Source organism: Thamnophis sirtalis, unplaced genomic scaffold (assembly GCF_051295495.1).
Source record: "Thamnophis sirtalis isolate CommonGarterSnake01/CBP01778 unplaced genomic scaffold, rThaSir2_p1.2 scaffold_15, whole genome shotgun sequence".
In the NCBI taxonomy this organism is placed as follows: domain Eukaryota; kingdom Metazoa; phylum Chordata; class Lepidosauria; order Squamata; family Natricidae; genus Thamnophis; species Thamnophis sirtalis.
This window is the reverse complement of record NW_028261395.1, coordinates 32,782,541-32,801,898: the sequence shown is the minus strand read 5'-3', so window position 1 is coordinate 32,801,898 and position 19,358 is coordinate 32,782,541. Positions and strand designations below refer to the sequence as shown.

The 19,358-nt window shown below is 39.5% G+C and overlaps 2 protein-coding genes across 2 annotated transcripts in view; one reads left to right on the top strand and one right to left on the bottom strand.

The window, feature by feature from the left end:
- POLR3A (RNA polymerase III subunit A) overlaps window positions 1-6,842 on the bottom strand; it is a 57,494-nt gene extending 50,652 nt beyond the window's left edge. The window contains exons 1-3 of the mRNA XM_087701794.1: window positions 6,719-6,842; window positions 2,150-2,282; window positions 778-915 (exon numbers count right to left, since the gene is read on the bottom strand). Of these exons, the coding sequence (XP_087557920.1) occupies window positions 778-915; window positions 2,150-2,282; window positions 6,719-6,762 (315 nt within the window). The 5' untranslated portion in view covers window positions 6,763-6,842. The remainder of the gene's footprint in view (window positions 1-777; window positions 916-2,149; window positions 2,283-6,718) is intronic.
- RPS24 (ribosomal protein S24) overlaps window positions 1-18,547 on the top strand; it is a 94,004-nt gene extending 75,457 nt beyond the window's left edge. Inside the window, exons 2-7 of the mRNA XM_087701967.1 lie at window positions 9,371-9,412; window positions 10,254-10,319; window positions 12,814-13,023; window positions 14,434-14,544; window positions 17,520-17,543; window positions 18,473-18,547. Coding sequence (XP_087558093.1) covers window positions 9,410-9,412; window positions 10,254-10,319; window positions 12,814-13,023; window positions 14,434-14,544; window positions 17,520-17,522 — 393 coding nt within the window. The 5' untranslated portion in view covers window positions 9,371-9,409 and the 3' untranslated portion in view covers window positions 17,523-17,543; window positions 18,473-18,547. The remainder of the gene's footprint in view (window positions 1-9,370; window positions 9,413-10,253; window positions 10,320-12,813; window positions 13,024-14,433; window positions 14,545-17,519; window positions 17,544-18,472) is intronic.
- The last annotated feature ends 811 nt before the right edge of the window (window positions 18,548-19,358 follow it).

Below are 19,358 nucleotides of genomic sequence, written 5' to 3'. Positions count from 1 at the left end.
TATAAAGACAACAAAATTCAATACATTCCCTGATAGACTTCCATCCAACGGCTAAACAGTTCTGCTCCTGCTTTTAGATAGATAGATAGATAGATAGATAGATAGATAGATAGATAGATAGATAGATAGATAGAGATAATAAACACACACACATATACAGAGAGAGAGAAAGGAGAAAGAGAGAGATTGAGAGAGGGGGGGGAGAGACAGGAAGAGAGAGACAGAGGCATGCAGGCAGACAATAAACAAATAGAGATGGAGATGGGGATGGATACATGGTCATGGATATAGATGTGTGTGTGGTGTATACACACAGAGAGGGGGTAAAGTTGAAGTAAGGATGATAGATAGAATAGACAAACAGGCAGACAATATAGTGATAGAGATGGAGATAGATGGATGGATGGAGAGACAGACAGATATCATATTTCTACATCATTTTTCTTAGCAGGAGCATTTATCCCCTAATTAAAACCATATATTACAGCTAAGTCATAGTTCAGATAAACTCGGCACAAACAAGAGTGTAAACGCATCCTAAACACTCCTCATTAAAGTTACTGAATCACTTTTCAGACATGTAGGGCTCTAGAAAGTTGTTTCTGCTCTAACTGTGCAACTGCAGAAAGAGATGTAACTGCTTTAATGAGCCCAACACATCCTTGCATTCCTGCACGTTATAATGCACCGTTTTCCAAACCGAACTCAAGGTACCATGCAGCTTGACATCAGTTCCAATGAAAGATGGGTCTTCTGCAGTTTTTGGTTTGAACTTACCTGGAGAATGCCTATCACAGCTTTGAAGTATCCAACGTGAAAACAAGGTAACTCCAGGTCAATGTAGCCATAATGCCCCAAACATTCTGCCAGATTTTTTCCACAGGTTTTGCAGGGACGATCCTTTTCACTTGTACCCTTGAATAAAAAAATAAAAAGAAGATGAAAATTTGTCAAGGTACTAGTAGATGAATCAGACTTTTTCCTCCAATTAATCACAAACTTTCAGAAAGAGAAGTAACAACAATCCATGGCCTGAAGTGGAGATTTCTTTAAAAAAAAAAGTACCTCAAGCATTTTACCAATTTCTCTGGAATACCTCAAGTCACTTAAAGTGCAAAGAATTTATTTCCAACAAACACTTTAAACTATTCCCATGAAAACCTGGATCTGGAGGAAAATGATACATTTCATTTTGCTCCAGAAGGGTCCATTTCTAGATTCACAAATCTTGCACAAATCCAAACTGAAGGATGTCTTAAGGATGGCGATAAGCCCAGAAAGCAATACAATCATTATAGGAATGGAATGGAGTGAAACAGAATAGAATAGAATATGGGAATGGAATGGAACAGAACAGAATACAGAATGGAATGGGAATAGAATAGAATATTCTTTATTGGCCAAGTATGATTGGGCACACAAGGAATTTGTTTCCAGTATAGAAGCTCTCAGTATACATGCAAGCAACAAGTGATACATCATTATCATAATATACATTCATCATAAATCTATAAGATGCAACACTCAGTGATAGTCATAGGATATACTAAATAAGCAATCAACATAAATCACAATAGGATACCAAATAAAGGCAATCAACATATATTATGAGAGACAAACAGCGAAGTTATACTCATAAGAAACTAAGGAAATAGGTAATAGGAACAATGAGAAGGATAATAGGCAGCGGGGGGGGGGGGATGGGACAGGATGGGAGGGGTCGAACGGACAGACTGTCCCTGGGTCTAATTGTTTTGATGTGCACTGCCCTTTAGCGTCGTCTTGAGGGAAGAAGTTCAAACAGTTTATGCCCAGGATGTAAGGGGTCTGTAATGCTACAAGATGTGAGCTTGCACATGAACAAATTACAAAGAAGCTAAACTTAATATTATATAATTTGCAAAATGAAGCATCGATTGGCTCAGCATGGTCAGGAAGCACTTTCACCTCAATAGGAATATATGAGACAAATTCTACCCTTTCTGTTTTAGAGCTGCTTCCCTGAGCTTTACTGATTTCTCAGTTCCAATCAGCTGAATAATTTCTAAGTTCTAGTTTACCATTGTTTATTCTCAAACTCTTCAGATATTTACTTCGTCAATCTTGCTGCCACCGTGACTAAAACAGACTGAGCACCTAGAAGGCTTACCATGCGATGGTCCAATACGCCATATTGAAGAGGAGAGTGGTTGTCTTGGCTGTATAAATTTTTACTAACCACCTGGAGGTGAGCCTGTTGTCGCATTTCTTCGGGAGATTTCATCCCAAAGCAGATGTGGCTTCTAGAACAAAAAGACACCACAGAATATCATAAAGTAGAGATACAAACTAACAGAGTTGGAAGCAGGTGGATTTGATTTACTATATTTTTTGGAGTATAAGATGCACCGGAGTATAAGACGCACCAAGGTTTTGAAGAGGCAAATTTAAAAGAAAAGTTTTTGCACTCTACAAACCTCCCAAAATTGTATGCATAGCCTTTAGGAGGCTTATAGAGTACTGGGGCAAAATTGAGCAAAAACTAGCCCATTTTTCACTCATTACTGCCTTCCCCAGCCCCCAGGAGCTCTCTGAAAGCTTTCTACAGGCTCTGTGTGGCCATTTTTGGTGAAGAGGCAGGGTTTCAGGAGGCAAAAAAATGCTGTATTCAATGTATAAGACGCACCCAGACTTTCAGCCTCTTTTTTGAGGGAAAAGGTGCATCTTATACTCTGAAAAATACGGTAAATAAAGTTAATTTAAATCACGATTTAAATCACTAGTAAAAAGGCTTGATTTAAATCAACTCGATTTAAATTGTAATTTTTAAAGATCAACTGTTATCTCTCCCACGCAGCGGCTCCTCCTTTGACCTGCTGTTGACTCACCGACAGTCCCATTCACTTTAATGGGACGGCTGGTGATGCAACAGTAACACAATAAGGTGAGGGATGTGGTGAGCAGCAGGTGAATGGATGCCCACTAATAGGTGCTGCCATGATGGATCTGAAATGACAGGTGCCCTTTAATATTATATTTATAAGCTTCTTAGAAGGTTTCACTTTCATTTTTACTGCTTGTCCTTCCTCCTCACACTTAGAGCCTGGTGGTACAGATACATTTCTCTTCAAACCATCATACAGTATGTAGTGTACATAGATTTGCAAAACAAATGGGATAAAGGAATATTCCTGAACTTTGTTTTATGATTTATCTCATGGTTACTGTGAAATGGTGTGAATGCATCAATGCAGTGCATGTTCTCTCAGCTTGCAAAGCTTGGATTCATTGAATCAGTTTACAAAAAATGTAAATATTGCAGAATATACAGCCTCATGCTACATAACTAAGCTCCATTTCATGCTGAATAAAATAAACTATTAATGTATCTTAAATAGAAAACTATCTTTAGATAATTTTTACTCTAAAAGCATTTTAGTAAAATAAATTTAAATTAAAAAAATAGGTTTTATTTTTTAAAAAATCATCCATTTTTATCCATCCTGGTTGGAAGGGGCCTTGGACGTCTTCTAGTCCAAACTCTTGCTCAAGCAGGAAACCATATACCATTTCTGACAAGTGGCTGTCTAATCTCTTCTTAAAAACTCTAGTGATGAAGCACCCACAACTTCTGGAGGCAAGCTGTTCCTCTGATTAATTGTTCTGTCAGGAAATTTCTCCTCAATTTTAAGTTGCTTCTCTCCTTGATTAGTTTCCATCCATTGCTTCTTGTCCTGCCTTCAGGTGCTTTGGAGAATAGCTTGACTCCTTCTTCTTTGTGGCAACCCCTCAAATATTGGAACACTGCTATCATGTCTCCACTGGTCCTTCTTTTCATTAAACTAGACCAGGGTGTCAAATTTGTGGCCTGTGGGCTGGATGCGTCACACGCTGGCCACACCCACCTGTTTTAGCGAAGGGGAAAAAAAGTCGCCATACGTCATGTCATGACGTGATGCTGCGAGTTTGATACCCCTGAACTAGACAGATCCAATTTCTGCAACCATTCTTCGTATGTTTTGGCCTCCAGTCCCTTAATCATCTTTGTTGTTCTTCTCTGCACTCTTTCTAGGGTCTCAACATCTTTTTTATATCATAGCGATCAAAACTGGTCCTTGGTGATTATTTTCAAATCTCAGCTAGTGTGGAACAAGATGCTTCCTCCACAGGCAAAAAAATTTCCAAAACCACAATGTGCAAACTTTCTAAGAGCAACTAAGACAATTAAAAGCCTGGAGACTAAAACATCTGAAGAACGTTTGCAAGAGTTGGGTATGGCTAGTCAAGAGAAAAGAAGCACTAGGGGTGACATGATAGCAGTATTCCAATATTTGAGGGGCTGCCAAAAAGAAAAGGGGTCAACCTATTTTCCAAAGCACCAGGTAAAGGCAGGACAAGCAGCAATGGATGGAAACTCATCAAGGAGAGAAGCAAACTGGAATTAAGGAGAAACTTCCTAACAGTGAGGACAATTAACCCATCTACTTCAAAGAGGGGGAACCAATCTGAACCAGTAGATTGCTGAATCTGCTCCATGCCTCTTGCATGAAGTTCTATGTTTATACAATCCTCTAAATCTGACAAATGCCTTAAAAAAAAAAGAAATGTCCAAAAATGCTCTACCAATGCAGTTTGCAGCATTTGGAGAACACTAGAAATCCACTTCCATTGATTATGTGCCATCAAAGCTGTTTTGATTCCTAGCGACCCTAAGTATCACCCCTAGGTAAAGGTTCCCTTTGCACATATGTGCTAGTCATTCCCAACTCTAGGGGGCGGTGCTCATCTCCGTTTTAAAGCTGAAGAGCCAGCGCTGTCTGAAGACGTCTCTGTGGTCATGTGGCCGGCATGACTAAACGCCGAAGGCGCACGGAATGCTGGTACCTTCCCACCAAAGGTGGTTCCTATTCTTCTGTTTGTATCTTTACATGCTTTTGAACTGCTAGGTTGGCAGAAGATGGGACAAGTAATGGGAGCTCACTCCATTATGCGGCACTAGGCATTTGAACCGCCGACCTTTCTGATCGACAAGCACAGTGTCTTAGCCACTGAGCCACTGTATCCCTATGACTCTATGGATAGATTCTATTAATTGATTATCCAGGATTTGTGTTTAATTTTATTATGCATTAGGCAATCCAGCAGGAAACAAAGGTAACCCTCAACTTACAACCACAACTGAGTCCAATATTTCTGTTGCAAAATGAGACATTTAAGTGAGTTTTGTCCCATTTTACAAACTTTCTTGCCCCAGTTGTTAAGTGAATCCCTGCAGTTGTTAAGTTAGTAATGGGGTTAAGTGAAGTGAATCTGGCTTCCCCATGGACTCAGAAATTCACAAAAGGGGATCACATTACTCCAGGACACTGCAACAGTCATAAATACAAGTCAGTTGCTAAACTCCTGAATTTTGATCACATGGCCACGGCCATGGGGATGCTAAAACGGTCGTAAGTGTGAAAAAGGGCTTTCAGTCACTTTTTTTCAGTGCTGTTTGTAACTTCAGTCACTAAACGACCCGTTGTAGGTACACCTTTGTCTGAACCTGGGCATATCTGAACTTGCATCACACCTGCCTAGAGCACAACTGTGCACATCTGGTGATATCTTTGGGGTGTTCTGGGGTGCGGTGTGGGGAAATCCTTAAAGGGGAGCATACACTGATGAGTCTCGGTGGCGCAGTGGTTAGAGTGCAGTACTGCAGGCTACTTCTGCTGACTGCCGGCTGTCTGCAATTTGGCAGTTCAAATCCCACCAGGCTTAAGGTTGACTCAGCCTTCTGTCCTTCCGAGGTGGGTAAAATGAGGACCCAGATTGTTGGGGGCAATATGGTGACTCTGTAAACCACTTAGAGAGGGCTGGGAAGCCCCGTAAAGCGGTATATAAGTCTAAATCAGTGTTTCTCAACCTTGGCGACTTTAGGTCCTGTGGACTTCAACTCCCAGAATCCCCCAGCCAGGCTGGGGAATTCTGGGAATTGAAGTCCACAGGACTTAAAGTCACCAAGGTTGAGAAACACTGGTCTAAATGCTATTCCTATTGCTATGCTTAGAAATGCAAGGAGAGACGTTCTTTCTGAAAAGGCAAAATCCAGGAGACGCTTTGAGTCACTTGGGCTTGTGGCCCTAAAGGGTACATCTTCCCCTATTTGCACCCATGCACACAAAGACATTCACACACAAAGACATGCACACATAAACAAGTGCATGGACACACAAACACACAAACAGAAGAGACACATGAACACATACATACACAAATTGCACAGATACACAAATGGACATACAAACACGCACAAACTCATACAAATACAACTAACACATCAACAGATAAAAACACAAACAGGCGCACACAAACAGAAGAGACACATGAACACACACACAAACATCAACACAAACAAAATGCACGGATACACAAATGGACGCACTCATACAAACAGAACAGACACACAAACACAACCACCAACACACACAAACACAACCACCAACACACACACACACACACAACATGGACAAATACACAAACACACAAACATAACAGACACATGATCACACACAAACACCACACACACACACACATACCCACAAATGCAGGGACACACAAACACATACAAAACAGGATACACAAACACCCCTCCCCACAAACACATGTACAGACACCCCCAAAGACACACACGCAAACACGCACGCGCACACATACAGCCACCCCACCCCCCCTCACGGCCCGCTCCCGGCCTCACATCTTCTTGGCCACGTCCGTCTCGCGGAACTGCTCCTTCACCATGGCTCCGGTCGGCCCGAAGCGAGAAAGGCGAAGGGAAGAGGACACCACGCCGGCAGAGAAGCTCGACCGATTGACGACACGGCGGAGCGACGACGGTCGCCTCACCGTGACGTCACGAGCGCCTCCGACGGGCAGCCCAGGGAAACCCCGAAAGTGAGGAAGGAAGGAGTCTTTTGATAGGCAGAGAGAGGGGAGGGGGAAAGAATATGAATGGGAGTCTCTTCACTTGATTATTCGAGTGATAGATTATATATATATATATATATATATATATATATATATATATATATATATATATATATATATATATATATATATATATATATATATATATATATATATATATATATATATATATATATATATATATATATATATATATATATATATATAAAATGTCTGGATAGAGAGAGATACAGATATAGAAAGACAGACAATAAACAGAGATGGCGATAGATAGATACATACAATGATGAAGAAGAGATAGATAGATAGATAGATAGATAGATAGATGCAATGATGATGAAGAAGAAATAGATATGATGACCAAGAATGAATGAATGAATGAATGAATGAATGGATAGATAGATAGATAGATAGATAGATAGATATGATGATGAAGAGATAGATTGGATAGATAGATAGATAGACAGACAAACAGACAGACAGACACAATGAAGAAATAGATAGATATGATGACCAAGAATAGAGATAGCTATCTATCTAGATATGATTAATGCAAAAAAGATAGATAAGATAGATAGATAGATAGATAGATTGATTGATTGATTGCTAGAGATAGACAGGCAGATAAGTGATAGATGATAGAGACAGAGAAATGGATAGAGGAGTTTCTTGACTATTGTTTAATTGATTCATATAGTCTCTTGATGGATATAGATAGATGGTTCATAGGTATATTAAAAAGTAATAGAAATTTGATAGCTAAAGAAGACTTGACATTAATATACATCTATAGAGAGAAAATTTCTTAGAATGATGGGTGTATAATCAATAATTAATAGATCATCAGATACTAGCAAGATAGAGGAGTCTCTTGATAGACTATAACTATATAGACACAACAATGTGATGAAAGGGTAACTGTATAGAATTGGGTAGTGTAAATAAACTATGTAGGGATAGAAATCTGTGAACAAAACAGCAAAGAAGGTGGTGGTAAACCATGACTCTCAGCAAGTGGCAGCTCCTAGTCACCTTAAGAAATTAAGGTGGACTTGGATGGGAAACCACCAAGCAATGTTAGGGTTGAATGAATGAATCTATTGCAGCCCAAGGCCAGAGGTAAAAAAGGGAACTGAAAACAACTAAAAACAATAAAAAGTGGAATAACATAAGCAATTGCAATCACTGGTATGAAAAGGGATGTCACGTTGGGAGATGCTTGATTTTCATGGCTGAGGCATGATATTTACCCAGTTGTGGGTAAGAAGAATAATGTTGGCAAATTGTATGCTTGGCAAGAAAAATGCACAGATTTAGTCCATGTTTTCAGAAAGAGTTTGGCTTCACTTGAAGATTTTAATTTCCATGTAAAATACCGAATACAGGTGCCTTAGATGGGCTACACAGAGCAATACAGAACACACAGGGAAATATAGATTGTATACCTCAAGGCAAGCTCATCCCATGTTGATTTTGGGAACACGGGTACGTTAGCTTATCTTGGCAATATTATGGAAGTGGAATACAGGGATTGCAATTTGTTTAGTGACCATTCCAAGTTACAACAGCAGTGAAAAAAAGAGACCATTTTAAACACTTAAGACAAGCCTCTGCAGGGACACATGATCAAAATTTGGGCACTTGGCAACTGACTCATATTTCCAATGGTTGTAGTGTCCCAGGATCATGTGACCTCCTTTTTGCGACCTCCTGAGAAGCTAAGTCAATGGCAAAGCCAGATTTCACTTAACAACCATGTGGCTCACTTAAAAATTGCAGTGATTCCCTTTAGCAACTGTGGCAAGAAAAGTCACAAAATGGGACAAAACTCATTCAACTACTGTTTCGTTTAGCAACAGATGATTCTGGGCTCAGTTGTGGCCGTAAGTCGAGGACTGCCGGCACCAATAACTTTTAAAAGCTGCATATAGGGGTGTGTTTTAAATTTGAATTGCGACACGACTCCACTATTATGACCAGGACCCAGTTGATATCCAGTTGATGGTCGCTATCCATTTAATTTGCAAACTGCGAGTAGCAACCCTGAAAATGTAGAGCTTCATTCAGCCATTGCAGAGATATTTCATGGATTACAAGCAGACTTGGTTGGATTATCCTTAAATTGCATTTGCCTGCTAGCTGACTGTTGAAATGCATATGCATCTCATTAATGTCCGATAGGAATTCCTATTTCCGTTTTTCTCCATACAAAATATGAATCAGAACTTCATAATCCATACGCCATAACATTCAACCTGATAGAATCAGGACTAATAAGGGGTCTCTCTTCCCCTCTCCACTCGCTGGTTTTCCCGGAAAGTCTTTTTCCCGCGACTAGCCGGAAGTCCCGCCTTTTTTGGTGAGAGCGCTTCCTTTTCCTCCCCGCTGTGACATATGATTGGCTAGTGAACATCCCTTCCTTCTTTTCTCTCTCTCTGGCGCTGCGAGACAGGCCGCCAAGATGGTGAGTTCTGGCGCTGGAGATTCTCGGGACTGAGAAGCTCCTTCAATCCGCCCTGCCCGGGTGTCATCCTCGGCCCTACGGACTCCGGGCCGCCTGCCTTCTTTAACGCGGGGGCTGCGGAGTCTTTTAGGGGGATTATGGAGTGGAGGAAAGGGGGAGAAGATGCCGACGCCGGGGCTTCCCCGTGGGTCCCCGGTTCTCTGCTGTGGGCCACCTTCACGAAGAAGAAAGTGGAGTGGAATCTTTGAGAAATAGTGTAGGGTCTCTTGCTTGGATGAGGGGTTGGACTAGATGGCCTATAAAGTTCCTTCCAACTCTGTTAATCTGTTACTAAATGGTGTATGGCCTCCTTGGGCTATGTGTGTGTGTGTGCTGGACTAGATAACTTACAAGGTCCCTTCCAACTGTTAATTTAATAAAAGATGTAGGGTCTCCTGCTTGGGAGTGGGGTTGGACTAGATGACCTACAAGGTTCCCTTCCAATTCTATTATTCTGTTCTGTTATTCAGAGGTTGTGGGGGCTCCATCACTGGAGGCTTTCAAGAAGAAACTGGACTGCCATCTGTCAAACGTTGCAGGGTCTCCTGTTTGGTGGGGGGGTTGGACTAGATGACCTATAAGGTCCCTTCCAACTCGGTTATTCTGTTTCTGTTCTCCAGCATTGAGGGGTGTCAGGCTGGAGAACTGTGGGTCTTTGCTCTAACATGGCTCTCTAAATTGAACTTTTTTTGCAACTTTGTACACTTCTAGAGGTTTGTAGCTGTGCACGCTCACCTGGTGGTTGGTTGTTTTGGAAAAGAGGAATTGCTTTTTATTGAATTTTTGTTTTACTTTATTATAGAACGATACAGTCACCATCCGGACGAGGAAGTTCATGACAAACCGGCTGCTTCAACGTAAGCAAATGGTAAGATGCTTATTTTATTGGAGTCCGAGGTGAAAGACTTCTTGGGCCTGCAATTATTTCATTTGCATGCCATCTTAATTAATAACCTAATCCCGCTGGCCTACAGTAAGAGTTAAAACCTCCCACTGTAAACATAGCAGTAGTATAGTCTAGCTTTTGGAAGGCTGATCCATGTTGATGGGAAAGGTGACTTGCCAGGCTAGCTGGAGAGGTTCAGGAGGTTTTACAACGATGTGGATGTAATAAGTTGCAATGATGGATCCCTTCCTCCAATGAGTATGCTTTAATAATGAGACAATTGGGAAACGTGTGTTACATTGAAGCAAAAATTGCTGTATGAATACACAAAACATGAGGTGTCATTTGTAAATTCGTTCTGTTCTCATCCTTACTGGCTGTCATAAACTCATGATCTAAATGTCCAGGGAATTGTCAATCTTTAATATGAAATTGGTGTGGATAAAATGACTGCGGAATTGCAAGTTTTGAAATGGTTATTTGGCAAACATAGATTCAATAATATATTTAGTAAGACTATTAATATTATTCTTCTCATCTTTGCTATTACCTATTTCCTTTTCTATTTATGACTAAAACTTTGTTGATTCTATCTTTACAATTTATATTTTATTTAGTTTCCTAGTACGATTTATGTTGATTCTATCACTGTTGTATCTTATGATTTATTTTTATGATGACTAGGATCATGATTTATCACTCATAGCTTTTATTTATAATGAGAGCTTATGCACCGAAGGCAAATTCCTTGTGTGTCCAATCACACTTGGCCAATAAAGAATTCTATTCTATTCTATATGGACTGTACAGTATTCCCAAAGTGTAACAACAGAGTGTTTTTCAGTCCTTAAATATTGCATTATTATTTTTCTGTACAGGTAGTCCTTGCCTTAATGACCACAGTTAAGCTCAGTTGTTAAGTGAGACATTTGTTAAGTGGATTTTACAATCGTTCTTGATTCAGTTGTTAAATTAATCAACTGCAGTTAAGTTAGTAACCCGGTTGTTAAGTGAATCTGGCTTCCCCATTGACACTGTTTGTCGGAAGGTCGCAAAAGGGGATCACGTGACTTTGGGACATAGCAGCGGTCATAAATATGAGCCAGTTGCTAAGTGTCTGAATTTTGATTGTGTGACTGTGGGGATGCTGCAGCGGTCGTAAGTGAAAACTGGTCATAAGTCACTTGGTTCAGTGCTATTGTCACTGAATGGTCACTAAATAAACTGTTGTAAGTGGAGGACTACCTGTATTAAGAGCTTTGTGCATGGTGTACCAGCATATATGTTTTGCGCTGGCCAATATACAAATGAGTTCCGACACAAACTTTTGTGTGTTCAAGTAGAGAATCAAAATGCCTAAAATTGCTTCCAGGCAAACATTTTACCATACAATTGACCTGTTTCATTTTTGAGTTTTAGCCTATGTTTCTGCACAAGTAGCTCCTGTTACTGTTGTCTTTCTTCACCACCACTCCCCCTACAAAAGGCTCTCAAAAAAATCTCATCTCGTTTTTAAATCTGAAAATACTCTTATGTATTGGGACAACCTATAAGCATAAATGTTGTTGTTAGTTGTGAAGTTGTGTCCGACCCATCGCAACCCCGTGGACAAAGCTCCGCCAAGCCTTCCTGTCTTCTACCATCCCCCCCCCCCCCCCCCCGGAGTCCATTTAAGATCACACCGACTGCTTCAGTGACTCCATCCAGCCACCTCATTCTCTGTCGTCCCTTTCTTCTTTTGCCCTCAATTGTTCCCAGCGTTAGGCTCTTTTCTAGTGAGTTCTTCCTTCTTATTAGGTGGCCAAAGTATTTGAGTTTCCTCTTCAGGATCTGGCCTTCTAAAGAGCAGTCAGGGTTGATCTCCTCCAGGACTGACCAGTTGGATCGCCTTGCAATCCAAGGGACTTGCTGGAGTCTTCTCCAGCACCGTATTTCAAAGGCCTCAATTCTTGGCTCTTAGCCTTCCTTATGGTCCAACTTTCACAGCCATACATTGCAATTGGGAAAACATAGCCTTGACTATATGCACTTTTGTTGGCAGGGTGATGTCTCTGCTTTTTAGTAAGCTGTCTAGATTTGCCATAGCTTTCCTCCCCTGGAGCAAGCGTCTTTTAATTTCTTGGCTGCAGTCCCCATCTGCGGTGATCTTGGAGCCCATGAAAGTAAAATCAGTCACTACCTCCATTTCTTCCCCATCTATTTTCCAGGAATTGAGAGGGCTGGGTGCCATGATCTTAGTTTTCTTAATGTTGAGTTTCAAGCGAACTTTTGCGCTCTCTTCCTTCACCCGCATCAAGAGGCTCTTTAGTTCCTCTTCACACTCAATAAAGATTGAGGCATTGCATATTTCTGGCCTACCGGTTCAAGTTTGATGCTGCATTGTTAACAAGCTTATGAGCCATCTCTGCCACTACAATGTTTCCTTCATGGGCATAAAGAAACTTTGAATATATTTTTTTCACTCCTGAATTTGCAGGTAATTGACGTCCTTCATCCTGGAAAAGCCACTGTCCCCAAAACAGAAATTCGTGAGAAGTTGGCAAAAATGTATAAGACAACACCAGATGTCATTTTTGTCTTCGGCTTCAGGACCCATTTTGGTGGTGGGAAAACCACTGGCTTTGGCATGATCTACGATTCTCTAGACTATGCAAAGAAAAATGAACCAAAGCACAGACTGGCCAGGGTAGGTTGTTTTTAATCTTTCTTTTTTCTTGTAATATGGATCGTTTTGGACTAAAAGGAATATTCTGGTTGCTTATCACTTTATGAAGTTTGGAATTAAGAGGCACTTTCTCTTATTCCGTTTTCAGTAGTTAATTAAACATCAATGAAAACGTCAATTTCTGAATGTCTATGGAGATTCTCAGTCATCCATGTCATCTTTTGTCCCAAAAGTGATTTTTGAAGAGGCAATTGAACTTTCTGGTTTTTTTTTGTTTTGTTTGAAGAGGATTTGGAAGGATTTTTCTTCTTTCCATTCCAATCCAATCCCTCCATTCCCCACCATCTAATCAGAGCTGAAGACGCTTCTTGGATGAGAAGCGAAACATCTTCAAAGAAAAAAACCAGAAAGCCTAGTTGCCTCTTGAAAAAAACACCTTTTGGACAATTTCTGAATGTGTTTAAAGAGGTTTAATATTTCTACCACTGAAGCAAGAATCACTGTTGTGCCCAATGTTTTTGCACATTTCTATAACAAAATAAATAAATACCATGTTTGTAAAACGCCTAAATTAAAGTTGTATTTTCCTGATGTCGTGTCCCCCTTTCTCTGCTACCAGTGATTTGTGTAAAAGGGTTTGTAACAGGATAGTAAGTATTGTGCAAACCACTAGCTATTATTATCTTTGATGTGTATTTTGAAAATACAAATAGTGGTTAACTGCAGTCTAGTTTTTTGTTTAGATGTATGTAACTTGCTTACAAAAAAAAGTGATTTTTGTACAAGTTGGATACTTGAATAGCGGCTCATTATAGATTGAGAATCATTAGCTCATAATTTCTGTAAATTATAATAATCCAATTATAGAATCTTAGATCTTGTGAAATGGAATACAGCTACTCAAATTAAATGTAGTTCTATTTCTTTCTTTACTTATAATCCCACCTTTGTTATTTTTATGAATAAGGCAGTGAAGACACATAATATTCTTCTATTTTTCCCCACAACCACCACCACCCTATGAGATGGGTTGGGCCGAGAGGGAGGGAGGGAGGGAGAGAGAGAGAGAGACTGAGACTGACTGACTGACTGCATGCATGCATGCATGCATGAGTGGGGCCAGACGGTCCCTCAAGTACCTGGACTCATGCTGTGAAGGGCTTAAAAGTGGATCACCAACCCCTTGAAATTGCACACAGAAGCAGACTGGTAACCAGTGCATCTCACAGCAGTGGTGTCCCAGGGGCCATTCTTGGGGGGGGGGGGGGCAAAACTACCCACGATGCCACATTCTGCAGCAGTTGTACCTTCCGAATGCTCTCCCAGGGTAGTCCCAGGTAGAGCACCTTATGGTAGTCCATTCATCAAAAGACTAGGCCCTGAGGGCCCTAGAAATGTCGATGTGAGGTTCATTCTTGTTCTCTTCACCAGCATGGCCTTTACGAGAAGAAAAAGACATCCAGGAAACAACGGAAAGAGCGTAAGAATAGGATGAAGAAGGTCAGAGGAACGGCGAAAGCCACAGTGGGCGCTGGCAAGAAGGTAAGGGCATCCCCCTGAACATTAGAAACCCCGACCAGACACAATTATTGCCACTTTACTTATTTCATTGACAAAAGGACTCTTGTTTTTTTCCCCCTCTCGCCAATTTCCATCTTTCACCAATGGCTCACAGAAGGTAATTCCGAGCTCCTTTGTTTTGGCTTTGTAGCCAACAAAGTGAAGCGGTAAAAGGATGGGGGTGTTCAGCATTTCCATAGAAACCTAGAATTTTTAGAGCATGTCTCTTTCCTCCTCCCCTCCCTTCTCTTTTTCCTCGCATTGCATCTAGTTTCCTCCTTCGCTTACCTTGTCAAATACCGCTTTAATTACAGTTTATTATTTAATTTTAGAATTGAGAAATAATTTCTTCTGGCTGGTGGTTGGCAGGTGTCAAAACTGAAATGCTCATTTAACTGGCATTTAATGAGATGGGGAAAATGTAGGTCGAATTATAATGTTAGCTTCAAAAGAGAAAAAGAAAGTTACGGGCTTTTAACAGATGTTCGTTAAAACTGGCATTTAAGGAGAGGCATACAAATGTAACCATTTTTATCAAGGACATAATTGTTCAGATTCTGGAATAGCCTATTTAGGATTAGAACACCCGTGGGCCAGTTTTATTTTGTGGGAATTCCTTTCAAAGGTTTTGTGGTTTTCAAGCTTTTTATTCAGCCAGGTTTTATGGTGCTTTCAATAAATCCTTCCTGTTAATAACTGTTTGCTTTCACTTCTCTTTTCTACTTCCTTGGATTTCTTCCTAATCAGAAATGAGGTGTTTGGTAGGTATAGAGAATAAGCATGGTTATGATTGCATGAGCCGAGTGTCCCTCACCTGTTTTTTTGATGGGTTTTCATTTTCAAGCCGAGTTTCTGTGTTTTGTGCACATTTAGTTTATTATTTTAGTGCACATTTCTGCACATTTAGTTTATTAATTTAGTATGCTGCCAATCTAACTCTGCAAAGCATCTCTGTTATATTTCCAGATAGGGTGGATTTAAATCACTAGTAAAAAGGCTTGATTTAAATCAACTTGATTTAAATCATAATTTTTTTAAAATAAAGTTTTTATTGTTTTTTAAACACAAATAACGTATTTATGAATAAAGCGTTGTGCAGGTTTTCCCCTTGTACATCCTCTTTTTTTACATCATAATTTTATTTCTAATTTCAACTCTATTATTCTCTTCTCATATTTTCCATCTTCAACTTATTTTCTTCTTGTTATATATACAATATCATTAATTGCCCTTTTAAAGTTATACCAAATTATTATTTCATGGTTCTGCTTTTCATCTATTGTACCCCAATGAAACCATATAGTTATTTTTTTTATTTTAGTTGCTTTTTCTTCTATTCTTGTTCTTCAATTAAGCCCTCTTTTATTTTCTATTCTATTTCCAGGTCTGAGGGCTCCATCTAAATTTCTGGCTTAACCTTGCCCTCCAAAATTTCACACACATTTTTAAACATCTCAAATCATAATTTTTAAAGAGCAACCGTCACCTCTGTCCTGCAGCATCTCCTCTGACCCAGCTGTTGACTCACTGATAGTCCCAATGTTGCAGAATATAGTACAGCTTTATGCTACATAACTAAGCTCCATTTCATGCTGAATAAACTAAATTATTAATGTATCTTAAACAGAAAACTATCTTTAGATAAATGTTTTACTCCAAAAGCGTTTTATTAAAACAAATTGGATAAAAATCCAATTTAAATTAAATCCATTGTTTTTTTTTAAATAATCAAGTTTTATCCACCCTGGTTCCAGCTGCATGTGCTATAGATTCATAAGTTGCCCTTATCGGCTTGTTCCTATATTCATGTTTATTTCACATTTAGGTTGAACTGTATTACCGAAGTTTTGTGGAAAATACCTCTTTGAGTTAGCTAATTATAATTAAAAGGGTTGGGAAAACTGACACTCTAGATTTCTCTCCTTTTCGTAGAATGGGAAGAAAATCCCCCCTTTTTTGCTTGTAAGTTAATGGTAAAAGATCAGTAAAGTTAATTTTGGGGCAACCCACATTGATGAGGGTTGACGAATGTCTGGTAAGCTTCCTTCTTCTCAGGGTTTAGTTCCAAGAATGGTAGTTTCCTTGCTATATAAACTAGAAGACAAGAAGACATCCAATGTCTTGTGCTATGCAGGCATTTTATATCCCTGCCTTATTTTGGCTTGCCTGAAATTGAATGTTTATAGATTGGATTTGTTACGGCCACTCAGAGTGTATCAAATTGTTGCTGCCTCTATTAGTCACTTGGAGTAAATCTGTTGCAAATTGGCTATCACATATTCTACATCTAATTTACGTTCCTTAACATGCCACAAAACCCTTGATTGATTTACTGGACTCTAGTTTAGTGGACAGAACCCATTCATAGCTTTATGCATGCCTAATTCTATTTTTGTATGTATAGCATTCATTTTCTGTCTAGTATGTATCCTGTAGTAGTCAATTATAATCAAGGTTTGATTTCACTGGAGTGCTAAACTAGGTTTAGCAGAGCACTCTCTCATCTCACCTGTTACAGTTGACTTGTACAGTAAAAAGAAACCCACTATATTTTTTCCCCTTGTGTTAAATAGCTAATCTGTGGGAATTTGTTTTTTAAATATTTCACTCCAAAAGCAATAATTGTCAGCGACTAAATTATGTGCTTTTGTTACCTTCAAAATTCCGTTGCTTCATTGCTTCCCCTCCTCCATCTACTCTATTTTGCCACGTTCGTGGTCCTCTGTGCCACAAACAGAATCTAACACGATCATCCTTAGAAATTGAACCAAGTTTCAACTGAATCTTTAACCTCCTGAGACAGCTCAGGTAAATTTTTTTATCTTGGTAAGCTGTTTCCTTTGGAAATGGTTAGTATACATAGTAGCAGAACAGCCAAACCATTGGATTATTTGAAGCATGTTTTACATCTTGCATGTTAAAGATGTACTGACAAACTTTCTTTTCTTTTCTTGCAGTAATCCAGTCAAGGAGCCAAACAGGTACAGTAGTTTGAATTATATTATTCAACAACCTGCTTACCTACAGTTCATTTTCTACCTGCTTACCTTAGTGGGGAAAGATTTCCTTTAACTATCTGCTTCCTCCTGTTTGGATGTAGTGAATTTTATAGTTAGGACTAGCTGATAATCTGGCATTGACCAAGTTTATTTATAGGGAGAAAATGTCCAGACCAAATGTAATTTCTAATGTTGGATTTTTTCCCCTTACCAGTGGGAGCCCCCTTGTGGAGTACTGTGAAGCAGTTACTGTGGCATCTCCACTGCGCTGTACAGTAGAAACCATTTTATAGCAGTACAGTAGAAGTCATTTTAAGGCACAAAAGACTGTATCTGAACAGAACACATACCCTGAGTGGTTTTAGGGGTGTGCTCGAGGCGTTGCAGAGTTATGATGGAACACACACACACACACACACACACACACACACCACCTATATCTATATATTGATTAGCTGACACTAGTCATTTAATGTGGAATTTAGCTAATCCAGACTTTGGAGCAAGAGGCTGTGTTTCTCCACCAACAAAGTTAGAAAGTTCTGGTAAATCTCTCTTCACATTAATCCCTTGGAGCTGGAATGGAAGTACAAACAATTAGGAGCTCACAATCACATTTTGGATGCTTTATCAGCTCTGGGACTGATATTATTTTGGTAGTATTGCAAGCAGAAGTGGTTTGGGAATCTTAGATTCTCACATGCTTTCAGTTAGCTGCTCTTTTTTAGCACTGTTGCAATTATAATAAGCTCATTACTGAAGTTGGTCAATCAATATATTTAGATAAATAAATGCATCTGAGTCCCAGTTCTGGGTTGTAATTGATAGGAGGAACTATATGCATCTTACTCGGATTTATAATTTACTGCCTAATGCTAAAAACTGACTATTTTCCTTTTTTTTACCTATAGGAAAACTAAAATAGCTCGCGTCTATGGAGGTTGTACTGAAGTCAGTTCTATGAATAAATTTCTATGAAAATCAAAGCTCTGCTTACTGAATGTTCTTGTCCTGATGAGTTGGGACTGCTCAGATTTGCACACAGTATCAAAAAGAGAAAAACAAACTTGATTTAATCAGGTAATTGGCCCCAGGGAGTGAGAAGATGAAGTTTAATCTAAAACAGTGGTGTTTAAAATTAAGTGCGTTTGCAAAAGAGCAGCCATAATTACTCAAATCAGAATGTAGAATACAATCCTTACATTGGGAAATGACCCTGAGATACTGAGCATTAATTCCAGGAGCAGCAATCAGAAAGGGGAGAAGTGAATACAGAAGAGAATCCGGAATGGAATGGAATAGAAAGTATAAAATAGAAATGGAGTAGAATAGAATAGAGAAATAGAATAGAGAAATGGAGTGGAGTAGAATAAGAATAGAATGTAAAATAGCATAGAGTAGAATAGAATAGAGAAATTAGAATAGAATAGAATAAAATGCAGAATAGACTATTGTCACTTTAGTTGTACACTAATCAGCATACATTAAAATTAATTTTTGTTGCATTCATCTCTCAAAAGATAACCATTATCTTAAACCACCCACCCACCCACAAAAGCAATCTTGTCTGTCTAAATTTCTTCCTCCTTCGTATCTGTTTCCTTTTGGTCTTGGTGGGTCGTCAGATACGAAGACAACAAAGCAGAACTGGTGGAATTCCTCTGCTATAGTCTAGCTCTTGTTCCCTAGCATTCCTGGGTCTCCAAAGAGAGATTCCTCCAGTCCTGCATTTTGTCTTATCGTCACAAGTTGTGCTGTACTGTATGCACTAATATCACATCCTCCATTGTTGCTTTG